General features: G+C 39.4%; 1 protein-coding gene across 3 annotated transcripts in view; it reads right to left on the bottom strand.

Moving 5' to 3' along the window:
* The window catches only part of LOC124718980 (F-box only protein 28), a 92974-nt gene that overhangs the window by 17969 nt on the left and 59397 nt on the right, over nucleotides 1-15608 (bottom strand). For all 3 annotated transcript variants that reach the window (XM_047244650.1, XM_047244651.1, XM_047244652.1), the window contains exons 5-6: nucleotides 6304-6517; nucleotides 268-424 (exon numbers count right to left, since the gene is read on the bottom strand). In XM_047244650.1, coding sequence (XP_047100606.1) covers nucleotides 268-424; nucleotides 6304-6517 — 371 coding nt within the window. The remainder of the gene's footprint in view (nucleotides 1-267; nucleotides 425-6303; nucleotides 6518-15608) is intronic.

Genomic DNA, 15608 nt, shown 5'->3' with positions numbered 1-15608 from the left:
TGAGAGTAATATCATTTACTTTTATTGCTTCTATTAATTTTAGATGTAGCTGTTGCTCCTGAAGGTTAAGTACTTACAAATATTCCTAGCAATACAAATGTAGAAGTACAACAATTAACATAAGCTAGATATAAAGTTTTAATTTAGTGAATCTACAACTTTGGTGAGACACTAAGTTTATCTTGGCAAATTTCTTTCTGTCATATAGGGGTAATTTGAAATAAAAACAGCTAGCTTATTAAACATTTAACAATGCAGTGTGCGAACCTGCAGCAATGTACTGAATTTCCGTGAAGTTTCTTCGTTCTTTTTGTCATTCTCATCAAGTCTTGCCGCATAGTCTAAAATCTGCTTCTGCTGGTCAGCTATCTTATTCTTGCAGTTCCGCAAGTCACGACGCATCAGCGACAGCTGGCTATTGTATCTGGACAGACATAACAAGCTCTATTGTAATATCACATGGCTTTGAATACATGTTCACAAACTTAAGAGGCAGGAATAATAAATGTAAAATAATAATAACGTAAAAGACAATTCTTAGTATGAGTGACGACTACTGTTACACCAAGATCCCTGCTGGAGAATACAAAACTCTCAATGTTGTTTATAACTGGTGAATATGCAATAAACAAACTGAATGCACAGAAAACAGGCAACATGAATTTTTAGCTTAAACAGGAGACAATAAGATTATTACATAGGTTGCATAAATACAAAATGTATTGGTAACAAGGGTTTTCATGGCATGTCAATGCAACAGAATTTCGTCTGGGTTATTGCACATTAATAATGGGGCACGCCCAAAGTTTAGGAAGGCATATACTCTCCTCACATCTTCCAATGAATTGATGATTGAACATAATGTTTAATAATTTAAATGTTCAGTATGTACCAATTTCATAAAGCAACTCCTTGACACTTGTAAGTGATGGGATGGTACAGAAATGGATGAGAGCTTTAAAGGTGGCTGTATGAATGATCATGATAAGGAATGAAGCAGATGACCTTCAGTTACTAATGACAATTAGGTGGAGAAAGCTGATGAAACGGTAAGAGACGCTTCATGATTTTGACGTTGTGTGGTGAGTTTCTTTTTCATCATCACGAAGTTTGCTTTATGTGATTGTGACAGAATGTTTAAACTATTGAAAGTTATGGTCAGGTGCTGATATCTACTAAGACTGTACTCAATGCTGGTTATACGATGTAAGTGCCCCAATACTGGTGGGAATTATGTAGAAAGTTAAAGTAAATGCTTTCATGAGAAAATAAAATTGCTATGCTAAGTATACTTGTTTAATTTTTATTTCAAACTGTACGTAACTAATGGCCTAGTTCACCGAACCATTCATTGAAATATTTATGAAGAACAATTGAACAAAATGCACATACATGGAGATAAATTAACAACTTTCCTTCCTAAACAACTTAGTAAGCACTGAAAGTACCTTAGCAATATCTGAATACTTATGGAAAAGAGGTTTCAGCTGTGCCCCATGAGCAAAATTTAATCAGGATCCACTTGAACCTCATTTATATACTGCAATGATCAACCATCAGTAATAGACTTCCACAGCTTGCACATGTTACAGTGTATTTATATTCCTGTAAAGATTTTAATATTTTATGGTGGAAATTGAAAATAAATGTAAATTTTTGTTAATGTCATATGTAATCCAAATGAGGATGTTAGCCAAACATTTACAGCAAACTGACAGATAGTTTTAGAAATTGTTATTATAACAACTTCATAGTTTCAATTCAATCAATGAAATATGCCAGAGAATCTTGCAAGTCAGCAAAGGGATACCTAGTTTATCACCTGCCTCAAGCACAAGGTGTCATAAAATGTCTTGAACATTTGTACCTTTTAACTGACAATTTGTGTGACATGCCACTCTGCTTACATCTAATGGAGATTATGACTCCTCAACAAGAAAGATAGTGTACATGTACCCAGTGAAGGGTGTATTCAATTTTGTATGCAGTTTGAAAATATCATCACGGTGAATGTACACATGGACGGTTTATGGGACAATATTTTTTTATGGACACCTTTACATACTACGGATACATTAGTGTAATGCTGGATACGGCGAAAATCATATGATGAGCATACTTCCTAAGCTTTCATGGGCATAATACAAATTCTGGAGGAGTTAAAGTCTTCAATAAACTTTGAAGACTGCCCAGAAACAAAACTAGCTGACAACTGATGTCCATTCAGGCAAGTCAGTTAAATGCATGTACGTTTCAATTCATTACATAAATTTCATGTTCATGTGCTGCATATGACAAAGTAACATGTACTTCAGTGGGTCATGAGCAGAGCAACTGACATTTCGTGGCAGAATCGGTGAACTAGGGGAGCAACTCTCCTACTCACTATGATTAAATGTTAATTGTATTTGTACAAAAATCAACTAATGTGGTATCTACACGTAACTACCACTTAGTATTGGCTTGCTTGCTTAAACAAGGCTTGTAAAATTTCAGAGTATTATTTATTAGTACATATACTGTTAAGTTACTTTGAGAACTGACTTGGGCTACAGTTTAAATAATGCAATTTCAGTTGGATTGTATAATAATAAATAAGCAAGATTATGTACCATACTGTGATACCAACAAAACTGTTCTAAGACAAATTCATGCTTCAAATTTTTGATCAGTGACACACAGGTGTAGCTAATGAGTTACGTGAAAAAGAATTTAGAGGAAACAATTAAATACAGAATTTTAGTGTCCTTTATATTCTCCATTTGGGATAATTTTTTAACTCTCAAGCCCTTACAATGCAGGATAGAAGCCAACCCTCCTTTCTTTCTTTGATGCAGGTTTTTGGAAAATATGTATAGTCAAGCTGGGAAACCTCAAATTGACCTAGAAAAGCTAACTATGCTATAACACACGATTTTTGGAATATTCTCTCACCCTCATGTCACCAACTTGTGTACTTACAAACTGTCAAACTGCCATTTTTGTAAGTTTTATCTCGCAATTTTGTGAATTTTAACAACGTAAATTTAACAAATTCTGTTTCTCTGACCTATTTACTACAAGACTACTGTGGTAAGATTAAACTAAACAGTTTTTGCTTAACATGTTCAAAACTATTTGCTCTTTCAATATCTTCACATGAAAGGTTCACTTGCTAATGTTAACATAAGCTGGTGGCCTGAGAACACAAGACGATATTTAAAATCTTGCATTGCATGCATATGCTGTAACTTACAGGCATTTGTAGGCCAAGTTTAAGCTGTTCCCAGGCTTGATAGACTGCAGTGTCTTAAATTTATTGTTTCTACTTCCTGTACACCAATGTGGAACACTGTAAGCAGTTATCCTTTACATCCTGTATATGAGGAGTGATCAAAAAGTAGCAGGAATTTAATTTTGCAAGCTTTCTATATCCGATTTTCAAAAAATCATTTTTATATTGTTGGTACACGTGTTCCTCATGTATATTTGCATTTTCAGCTCTCCTGCACATTTAGTTTACTTTGACATTCAGAAACGTTATACACTCCTGGAAATTGAAATAAGAACACCGTGAATTCATTGTCCCAGGAAGGAGAAACTTTATTGACACATTCCTGGGATCAGATACATCACATGATCACATTGACAGAACCACAGGCACATAGACACAGGCAACAGAGCATGCACAATCTCGGCACTAGTACAGTGTATATCCATCTTTCGCAGCAATGCAGGCTGCTATTCTCCCATGGAGACGATCGTAGAGATGCTGGATGTAGTCCTGTGGAACGGCTTGCCATGCCATTTCCACCTGGCGCCTCAGTTGGACCAGCGTTCGTGCTGGACGTGCAGACCGCGTGAGACGACGCTTCATCCAGTCCCAAACATGCTCAATGGGGGACAGATCCGGAGATCTTGCTGGCCAGGGTAGTTGACTTACACCTTCTAGAGCACGTTGGTGGCACGGGATACATGCGGACGTGCATTGTCCTGTTGGAACAGCAAGTTCCCTTGCCGGTCTAGGAATGGTAGAACGATGGGTTCGATGACGGTTTGGATGTACCGTGCACTATTCAGTGTCCCCTCGACAATCACCAGTGGTGTACGGCCAGTGTAGGAGATCGCTCCCCACACCATGATGCCGGGTGTTGGCCCTGTGTGCCTCGGTCGTATGCAGTCCTGATTGTGGCGCTCACCTGCACGGCGGCAAACACGCATACGACCATCATTGGCACCAAGGCAGAAGCGACTCTCATCGCTGAAGACGACACGTCTCCATTCGTCCCTCCATTCACGCCTGTCGCGACACCACTGGAGGCGGGCTGCACGATGTTGGGGCGTGAGCGGAAGACGGCCTAACGGTGTGCGGGACCGTAGCCCAGCTTCATGGAGACGGTTGCGAATGGTCCTCGCCGATACCCCAGGAGCAACAGTGTCCCTAATTTGCTGGGAAGTGGCGGTGCGGTCCCCTACGGCACTGCGTAGGATCCTACGGTCTTGGCGCGCATCCGTGCGTCACTGCGGTCCGGTCCCAGGTCGACGGGCACGTGCACCTTCCGCCGACCACTGGCGACAACATCGATGTACTGTGGAGACCTCACGCCCCACGTGTTGAGCAATTCGGCGGTACGTCCACCCGGCCTCTCGCATGCCCACTATACGCCCTCACTCAAAGTCCGTCAACTGCACATACGGTTCACGTCCACGCTGTCGCGGCATGCTACCAGTGTTAAAGACTGCGATGGAGCTCCGTATGCCACGGCAAACTGGCTGACACTGACGGCGGCGGTGCACAAATGCTGCGCAGCTAGCGCCATTCGACGGCCAACACCACGGTTCCTGGTGTGTCTGCTGTGCCGTGCGTGTGATCATTGCTTGTACAGCCCTCTCGCAGTGTCCGGAGCAAGTATGGTGGGTCTGACACACCGGTGTCAATGTGTTCTTTTTTCCATTTCCAGAAGTGTACATGTTTTCAAGTGCTCAGTAAATTTTTACTTTCAAAAAAGATGGATCCAAGAATTTGAATTAAGTTTTGCTTGAAAAGCGCAGTAAAGTGCAGCCCTGCATTCGAAATGCTGACTGTGGCTTTTGGCGAATTTACTATGAGTAAGACAAGTGTTTATGGTTGCTATAAGCGTTTTGAAGAGGGCCGAGAAGATGTTGAAGACAACAACTGCCCTAGCACATTTATTACTGCAAAAGAAAATGGTTCTGGGGCGGGGGGAGGGGGGCGGGGGAGGAGGCACGGGGAAGACCACCATCATACAGATTGCTGATGACATCAACAAGTCAAGTCCTTTGGCTCATGTGCATTTTTTGTATGTTTTGGGCATGAAATAAGTAGCAGCAAAATTAGTTCCAAAATTGTTGAACTTCAACCGAAAGTGCTTTGTTGACATCATTGAAGAATTGCTGAATGAAGCCAACAATAATTCAGAACCTCGAAAGAACGTTAAAGCAGGAGACAAAACTTGGGTATTCTGGTGCAACGTCAAAATCAAGGCCGAATTGTCCCACTGGAAACTGCCTGAAGAGCTACGAGCGAAAAAAATTTGACCAGTTCGATCACATGTGAAAGTTGTTCTCACTGTTTTCTTCGATCACAGTGGGATAGTGCATCATGAGTTCCTGCCTTGTGGTCGTATGGCCAATAAGGAATACTACCACGAAGTTATGCTCTATCTGCATGAAGCAATCTGAAGAAAGTGACTAGAATTGTAGCAAAATCACTTTCAGAAACTGCGGCACGATAATGCTCCCACTCCCATCTCAATGCTTGGTTATGTTATTTATTGGCAAAAAACAAAACTGTTACATTGCCTCCGCTACCATATTTGCCAGACATGGCCCCCTGCAACTTCTTTCTATTCCCAAGGCTGAAGAGAAGCACGAAATGATGTCATTTTGGCACCGCCGAAGGGAGAACAACACAATCACTGACGGAGCTGAACATTTAAGAAAAGCGACTTCCAGAAGTGCTCCCAAGAATGGAAAAAGCAATGGCAGGAAAGTTTTATATCTAAGGGGCATTTCTTTGAAGGAGACAAAGTTGACAACTAATAAATAAAGATTCTTTAAGGGAAAAAGTTCCCATTTCTTTCTGATCACAACTTGCATAGCTAGGTCGAAGGTAACTGATGCAGGGACAGTTTGGGTCAGACTAGAGCTGTTAAAGAGTTTGAAAAATTGACAGACAAAAACCCTCCAGAACTCTGAGATCAAGACGTCACAATCTTGACAGTTTGAGTTACTCAGCGTGGCGTATTTGGCTGACACATATGCCTAGAGGGTAAGCTCAATGTGAGTGCAGTTGACCGTTACCTCTTCATGCCCTGCTTGATCTTGCGGATGCGCTTGCGCAGCACCATGTTTGACTGTGGGGGCGGGTCACTCAGCTGGTCGTCCTGGAAGCACATGGCGGCAGCTGCTGCGGCGACTACAGACGCGGGGTCATCACCGTACATGTGGCCATCGTCACCGCCCGTGCGGCTGCTGCCAGATGTGGAGGCGCTGTCCAGCACCAGGTACGGCTGATCTGCGCAAACACACACACACGCAGCATGCATCAGTACAACGAACATAGTAGCTGACAGTCTCGCACAGTGGGAAAATGAATATCACAGCTCAAAAACTTCTGGGACTAGAACCCAGAACCTTGTCTTTCTTGGTCATCAGACTGACTGCACAATCCATGCAAGTCTCGCTCTTACAGCTAAAAAAAAGTGAAAATCATTTTGGCAGACATTAATACAGTAATATCCAGTCGATTTTACACGTAGGGAAATAGGAACAGATGTGGATATTAAGTCATATATCAAAACTAAAAGTTTAACTTGGTGCCAGAAGTAAATTGCTGGTTCATGTGGTTGCCAGTTGGAGTCTCCTGCTGTTAACTAACTTACTCACTCATTACCCAGTGTGCATTGGGTCGAGATGGCGATAAAGCGACTAAAGGCATTCACCTTTTCAACACGTGAGATTTTGTTACAATAAGGTCATGTCATTTTAATTTTTGTCACGAGTACAGCACTGCATGTTGTACTGCTCTGCCTGAGGCACTAGTTTTTTTATGTAAGCAGAAATCTGCAGGTTGCTGTGTTGTCAACATAACTATGCATGTCAGGTAACAAATAAGTAGGTGAGTGAGGTAACTGCACTGTGGAGACCTGTAATGATAACCATATGAACTAGCAACTTGCAAGTGGCACAGAGGTGAAGATTTAATTTTGAGGCCAATTTAAGGATTACCCCAGGTTTCTACCTTCATTCACAATATTCATTCGTAGTCTTTTGAAACTGGTTGAATCTTGTTTAAACACCCTATATTATGACAATGCATAGAAAGTTTTGATAGCACCTTAGACAGGAAAACGGTTGCCTTGTAACATTTGTTGGAGCATATGCAGGGCAAGCATATTTCACTGTGGGAAAGATAGGTACTGCCTACAGGGAAATTAAAGAGGCATTTGGAGAACAGTGAAGCAACTGTGTGGACTTCAAGAGCTCAGGTGGGAAACCTGCCCTACACAAAGAAGAGAAAGCTCAAAGATGGAAGAGAGGGTTTACACAAAGAACATGAACTTTAAAGCAATACTGAGGAGGCGAAGAGAGAGATGATACTGCGAGAAGAATTTGACAGGGGAATGAGAGACCTAAGTCAGACAAGGCTCCTTGAGTAGACAACATTGCATCAGACCTATTGACAGCCTTGAGAGAACCAGTCATTTAGTGTGCATGATGTAGGGGACAGGTGAAATACCCTCAGACTTCAAGGAGAATGTAATAATTCCAACTCCAAAGAAAGCAGGTACTTACACATGTGAATATTGCCCAACTATCAGTTTAAAAATTTATGGTTGTAAAATGACAATATGAAATCTTTACAGAAGAATGGAAAAACTTGCAGAACCCAACTTCGCGGAAGATCAATTTGGATTCCGGAGATATGTAGGAACATGAGAAACAATACTGACTTTATGACTTATCTTAGAAGATAGGTTAAGGAAAGGAAAATCTAAGTTTATAGCATTTGTAGATTCAAAGGAAAATTTTGACAAAGTTGACAAACACTTTTTGAAACTTTGAAGGGAGCAGGGGTAAAATACAGGGAGCAAAAAACTATTTACAACTTGTTCAGAAACCAGACAGCAGTTATACATGTCCAGTGGGCATGAAAGGGACACAGTGGTTGAAAAGAGTGAGACACAGTTGTAGCCTATTCAGTGATGTTATTCAACTTTTGCACCAAGCAAGCAGTAAAAGAAATCAAAGTAGAATTTGGAGTAGTAATTAAAGCCCAGAAGAAATAAAAACTTTGAGGGCTGCAGATGACACTAATTCTGTCACAGACAGTAAAGGACTTTGAGGAGTAGTGGAATGGAATGGACAGCATCTTGCTAGGATGATATAAGATGAACAACAAAAGCAAAACAAGGATAATGGAATGTCATCCATTAAATCAAGTGATGCTCAGGGAATTAGACAAGGAAATGAGACATTTAAAGTAGAAAATGAGGTGGTTTATGTGGACAGAAAAACAACTGATGACGGCTGAAGTGGAGAGGATATGAAACAGACTGGAAATGGTAAGAACAGTGTTTCAGAAGAAGAGAAACTATTTTACCTGTACTTAAGTGTTAGGAAGTCTTTTCTGAAGGTATTTGTCTGGAATGTAGCCATGTTCAGAAGTGAAGCATGCATGATAAACAGTCTCAACAATAAAAGAATAAAAGCTTTTGAAATGAGGTGCTACAGAAGAATGCCGAAGATTAAATGGATAGATCATGTAACTAATGTGGAGGTATAGAATAGAACTGGGGAGACAAATTTGCAGGACATCTTGATTAAAAGAAGGCATCAGTTGATAGGACAGATTGAGACATCAAGAGACCATCAGTTTACTACTGGAAGTACTTCTGGGGGTAACCATCATAGAGGAAGACAAAGAAATGAATACAGTAAGCAGATTCAGAAGAATGTAGGTTGCAGTAGTTATTCGAAGATGAAGGGGCTTGCTCAGGATAGAAGAACACGGAGAGCTGCATCAAACCAGTCTTCAGACTAAAGACCACAACAGGGAGAATCATTTGGCCATTGCTCAACATATAAGAACAAGGTTAAAAGGTGTATCTTGTAGGAAGCAGAGAGCACTTAAATTATGTTTTTGTTTTGCTGGTAGTCGTTAATGATTTATAACTATTGTCAACATTTTAGCTGAATGATTTTGTGTGTGTGGCTTTTTAAAGTGATTACTTTAACACTGGATGAACTGGAAATAACTTAGCACTGATGTCTCTCTTGGATTGCTAATCACAAACTACAACTCATCCAATGTTGATGAACGTTAAGGAAGGGTATGTTAGTCTCCATCGATTAAAAAATGAGCAACCAAATTGTCAAGTCTGATCGCCTAGCATTAAAGTATGTGATTGGAAAAGTGAGGTGGCAGGATCAAATCCTGGTTTTGCCATGGAAATTTTCAGTCTGCCTTTAATCTTTTCTTCCCCTCTACATGACATGAGGAGTCAACAGGAATGACTTGGGGTTCAGATTCCTCGTTAAACAGTATGTCCTGTTTCCCTGCTTGCATAAATGCTGTAGGTTAGGGACACTGAAGTTGCTGGATGGTTGTTCAATCTAAATACTTGCACTCCATTGACACACACGCATTGTTATAGTAAGCGAACTGAAATGATGTGCTTTTAAGATACTCCAGATGAAACTTTTCCCGAAATTGGTACGATAGGTTGAAAACTACAAAGTGCAAAAGATTAGCCTGTTCCTGAAAAATTGTTATTGCAAGCTCTGTGGGATGCAAATACTACTTTTCAAAGTGTTTCCCATATTGTCTCACAAAGCGTACAGCAATAACTAGGAAAAAATCTGTCATCTATCTTAAAAAAGAAAAATGTGAGAAGAGTGTAAAAAACAAACAGAATCGATCTTAAAGCAGGACAATACACTTGTTCATCAAGGTGCTTCAAAAGAGAAAATTGAAGGGTAAATATAGAAAGGGAAATACTGACAGAATTTAAATAATTTAGGAGTAAACGAGACCATTCACCTAATAGCAGAAGCATTGAATGTCGACACACAAAATAGAATGAAAACTTTGCTAGCTTTCAGGTGAATCCTTTCTTCTCAAGGTAGAGTGAGTGACAAAGAAAAACCATGTACATGTACATGCACCCGGACCCACACCCACACCTGTGGACCTACACTGAGCCAGTTGGACACACGCGAGGGAGGTACGTGTGTGTGTGTGTGTGTGTGTGTGTGTGTGTGTCGTGCGCTCTCTCAATGCTTCTGCTATTCAGTTATTCAGTGAGCAGTCAGGCACCTCAATGCTTCTGGACCCTCCGACTTTCACTTCAGAGACGAAGCCTAACATGTTTTGTTTGTTTGGTGTTTAGGCTGGATACCACTCGACTAAATGTATTGCAAGAAGGAGAGTATATAAAAAAATTAGTACGGCTCCACTGCCAAGCAGAAAACATTTAACCTCGATTTTTTAGTGTTCCACTTCATAAACTGAAGACATATGTATGTAACAAGATGTAGAAATGTGTGTCAATTTTTGCTGAGAAGGCTGGAAACAATGCTGTGCGGCCTGGTGACATGGGCTCTTTGCTCAAAATTTGAAAATAAGGCATCTCTGTGACTGAACATACAAAGAAAGTTCTTACTGACCATGAATTTCAGTGGTATTTCATTAGATTTATTATGTAATTAAATAGCTTACTGTTTCATGATAAAGGAACCATCTCATCCTGCTTGTGTGTTTGGGCCTTTTTATGACAACTTTACTACTGAAGGAGTTATTAACATTATTTCTCGATTTACAAAGAATTGAGAACTGTATTTAAAATGTAAAGAATAACAATAACCAGCATTATCCATGCAAGTGAGACACACAGAATTTGGAGGAATTACTGTACCACTACACATTTTAAATGCATCAGTTTTTATGTTTCTTAGATTTTAAATCTGATTTTATACTCTGTTAATCTGCCTCTCCTTATATTTTTATTACGACTATCTTAACTACACTTCAAGAATATTTCCCTAGGTTCATTTTATGAACTACTGCATTTTTCTACTTTACTGCAATGAAATCACAGCAGCACATAATGAAACAATTTTGATCTTTGTAAACAGAATAATTACATATCTTGTTGGTAAAACAGTGTACAAGATTATCAAGAAGTTATGTTCTTTTACATTTCTTCCATTGACTACACAACATGCTTTTACCAAACCTCCATATCTTCTTGACATGATGTTTTATGAGCTTTAGTAGGGGTCTGCAGTGTCTTATGCTGAGAGAAGGGACAGTGGTTATGTGAAAGAGATGGAAAAGTAGTAAATACTGGAACTAGTAGACAGCAATTGCGTTACAGAAAGAGCGAAAGAGACAATGGCTATTTGAGAGAAAGATAGGGATACAGTGGTAGTGGAATACAGCTGACAGGACAGAGCTAACGAAAAGAATGAAGAAGACCACACCAACGGGGCAGTATAAAGAGAAGGAAAATTTTGAAGTGTGTGAGAGTCAGTCATAATGACAGACACAGCCTATGACAATGACAACGAAGAAGAGAGGGAGGGAACGGAGAGAAGAGAGGGAGGAAAGAGAAGTGAGAGGAGGAGGAGGGAGGGAGGGAGGGAGGGAGGGAGGGAGGGAGGGAGAGAGAGAGAGAGAGAGAGAGAGAGAGTGTGTGTGTTGGTGGGCTGAATGAGAGAGAGACTAGGCAAGTGGGAGTGGATGGGTATGAGCGACTGATGGACTACTGGGGGTGAGAGAGTTACAGTTCAGGGGAGTTTGGGAGAGTGAAGCAAAATCCATGTTAAAAAGATTGTGAATGTGTTCAACATGCCATTTTTGTAGGTGCTGAAGAATGCAGAATGAAGCAGTCAGTTTTTTAAGCAGGAGCATACTCACTTTTTTGTACTCTGACAGGAGCATTTTTCTGCTGGCTTAATAAGATGACTAGGGGAATAGCTCACACATTAGTAGCAAAATTATCACTAAATTGTCATGTAGAGGTCTCTATATGTTAGTGATGAGGAAACAGTTGTTGCTGGAATGGAAACTCAAGGAAAATGTATTGGTATCACTGTCCACTCCAAACATCAGAATATTGTGAAGCATACGAGGGAGGAGACTACATTTGACTGAGCAGGTAAACGGGATGCAAGAGGACAGCCTAACTCATCCTTTTACAAAACAAATAAAATCAAAAGAGGAAAAACAAGACAACTGTGAAAGTGCAGCATTCAAGACAATGTGGCTATGCTGAATATGACTATGAAAGGACACCTAATCCTAAGGGATCTTAGTCCAACCTGTCTTCTGAAAGATTTCCTCAAACTTCAGTATTCCCTGTTCAGAGCTTGAAGTGCTTCTGCCTGCACACTGTATCCTACTTATTTCTTCTCCCTCTCACTCTTGTTACAACACTAAACTCTGGAATGAAAGTTACTGAAGTAAAGAAAGATCGTTTCCACATTTGTCTCTCAGCTCAGCTAGAACTGTCCCAAAGCTTGACAGCCGTCAGAAAAATAAGCGGATCAAAAAATACTGACACTTTCAGAGTCAATATTTTTTGAGCAAAATGGAATAGTAATTTTTTTGTCACAGAACAAAAAGTTTTTTTTAATTCAACCAATGGCAAAAACAAATTGTATCTTGAAAGAACAATGTGCAAGAATGGCTAAAACGAAATTTCCTTGAAGTAAGCCGACTCTGCAATGGATGAAAAAAAAGATACAACAATGGCTGAGTGTACTTAGAATTTTTGACCAACACATTGAACATCTGAACACATTAGGGGCAAATTTAAAGCCAGCCGGCTTCAACTGTTCGATTTAACTTTATTTACAAAATACTGCAAGAATTCTGCCTTATGGCAATCATGGACTGTCTTGCCATCAAAATGTAAATGTTGCTGCACTCGCCCATTGTGTGTGTTGTACAACAAGCACACCACCAGCCTAGTATTTCTGAATGCAAACATCACATCAATGAGTACAGCATTCCAATGAGCACAACAGGTATAGTAAAGTGTCACTAGGTTAAAATCACACAAATGTGAAGGCAGAGAAAGAAAGGAGGGAGTAATGGGGAGGGAGGGAGCGCGGGCAGGAGCTAGAGAGAGAGAGAGAGAGAGAGAGAGAGAGAGAGAGAGAGAGAGAGAGAGAGAGAGAAGTGTCAATGTGTCTTCAATATGTCACAAGTACCTTTTCCTTTAGGCATATATTTGGCTGGAATGCTTTATCAAACTATCAAGTGTCACATTATGATTTTTACATATTTTTTGTCACGTTACAAGTAATTAAGGAAAAAATATTTTATTGATGTGCAATACATTATTTATTTTACATATTACATTTGAGTTATATCACATATACAAAAAAGATACAGTGCTTTTGCTCAGTTTACTGCATGTTTTAGGATAGATAATCCATGAAAATAAAATGATAATACCAATTTTAAACACCAGAGTTACTGATAATATTTTAAACACTGAAATTCCCCTTTGTATCTATGGTACCTCTGATTTGCAATGTGGAAAGTTTTTGAGAACTTATTGAAAATAGTTTTTTCATTCAAATACTAACATAATGAATGAAGTATTCTAAATATCACACAGTGTTGTGGGTTCACTACTTCTTTATACGTTAACTCCTTAAGACATTGACTGGTTAAACAAATTACGTTCCAAAAAGTAATATTTTTTTATATTAGGGAACAATGTTCTTTAACAAACGACTTTACATGTAGACATAAAGGTAGCTCTTGACGCTCAACATAAGGAGTTACAAATTTTTGAAGAGCACAACAAATAAAATCCCAAGTATGCTAATGCATTGGCTTTGATTAAAATATCCATAACAATGTCTTTTAAAAGTTCTGTGTAGGTATGAAGTCTAACTATGAATTTCACAATGGCTTTAAATATTAATAGCTGTGCAGCAAGGGCAAAAATAGTAAACAATGTACAGGACTACATTACAGTTTTCACAACAATATCTCTATTGCCTTCTCACCTTTCTCCCATCTGCATTCCAAACATCGCTACAATTTGTCTCAAAGTCATTGTCAGATGGCGTTTCTGTGCAGTAGGTGGAATTATCGACAGAAAATGTTGGCCAATCAGTCATCTGGGGTTGGTGCTCGAAGACGTAGGACATGGTACTCGTGATGCAAACCCATCTTTCTGGTGTTTTGAAATAGTTTTCTCAATAACAACAACAATATAGAATGCAAGGCAATTTTTACTATCCCCTTTTTTGACTAGGACATGTCTTCCACGAAGTAAGTGCAATGAGACAGAAAGAGATTTTCTTTTAATACCTCTTTCCTTTTTTACAAGTTGCCAGATTATTGTCCAGGTATTGATCTATCTTATTTACTCCACTCATCATATAATTATATGCCAAAACAGCTATTGTCTTCAAAACTTGTGTCTTTTCTTAGCACAATTCATATCAACATCATGAATTGTCATCATAAAGACAGCTCTTTATTCCTCCATCAAACAGCTGTCACTTGTCCCTTCTGAAAAGCAATAATTCCTGTTTTTTAGTTTCTTATGATGAAATGATAGAGCCATGGATGGCTGCAATGTTCCATATGTATCAGTTCTGCAAGCATGAGACTTATTATTTAAATAAATCAGTTCACTGTGGAAAATCAATGTATTTCATCAAATTTCCTCCTTTCTTCTGTGAATGTAATAAATGACCATGCACACTGACTTTGGCAGTCACATAGCATGAATGTCTTTTCCAAACCTTCCTCTCCTCTCAGATAGATACTGTAACTATCCAAGTTTCCCTCTATACAACATGAACTCTCACCAATAGTTCCATTTGCATCTGGTGAGCAAAAAATTTTGAATCTGCTGTTGAGGTGTTTAAGTGCAGGACATATTTTATTTAGCTTCAGCTGTGGATGGTTCACTTAACTGTACATTGAATTTTCAGGAAAACACAGGCACTTTTTCAACGTATTAAATCAACACAAACTCAAATCTTAGAGGACCTGGATGGAGCACAGTAGACATATTTAACCTCACCATCGGCGAGCTCCTGTCAAGTAGAAATCTGATGAACTGCCACCACTTTCAGTCTCCAATGAAGTAACATCACTTTGTTCACTTCCTGAACACTAATTGTCAAACTCAGTATCATTATAGAAATCCATTTTCATCCAAAGCTGCACAAATTAAAGCTGATATCTTGTGCCAACCACTTCAACCAAAACATTACATCCACACTACAAATACAGGACTGCAGGCTCTCTAGGGACCAAACACTTAGCTATCAGCACTGAAATTTATTTTATTTTCTTCCAAAGTTTGTTCTTAAGGTGCCTGAGTGTACTCTGGATATAAAGTTTCAGAGGGGTGGGTGGGGGTGGGGAGGAGAAGGAAGGGGGGAGGGGGAGAGATTTCAGAATGTTATGTTGTTTACACTTGTAAGCATCTTTTATTTTATGGAAATGTTATATACTATAGCAAAGTACATTACACCACAAAACTGGTAGGAAAGTGTGTTTTTAAATCTGATCTTTTAACTGTATAAAACATTCTCAATTTAAATATCACTAGAAATCAGGGTAA

This window comes from Schistocerca piceifrons, chromosome 10 (assembly GCF_021461385.2).
Source record: "Schistocerca piceifrons isolate TAMUIC-IGC-003096 chromosome 10, iqSchPice1.1, whole genome shotgun sequence".
Lineage (NCBI taxonomy): Eukaryota > Metazoa > Arthropoda > Insecta > Orthoptera > Acrididae > Schistocerca > Schistocerca piceifrons.
Note: the sequence above shows the minus strand (reverse complement) of the source record. Positions and strands in the feature narration are given on the sequence as shown.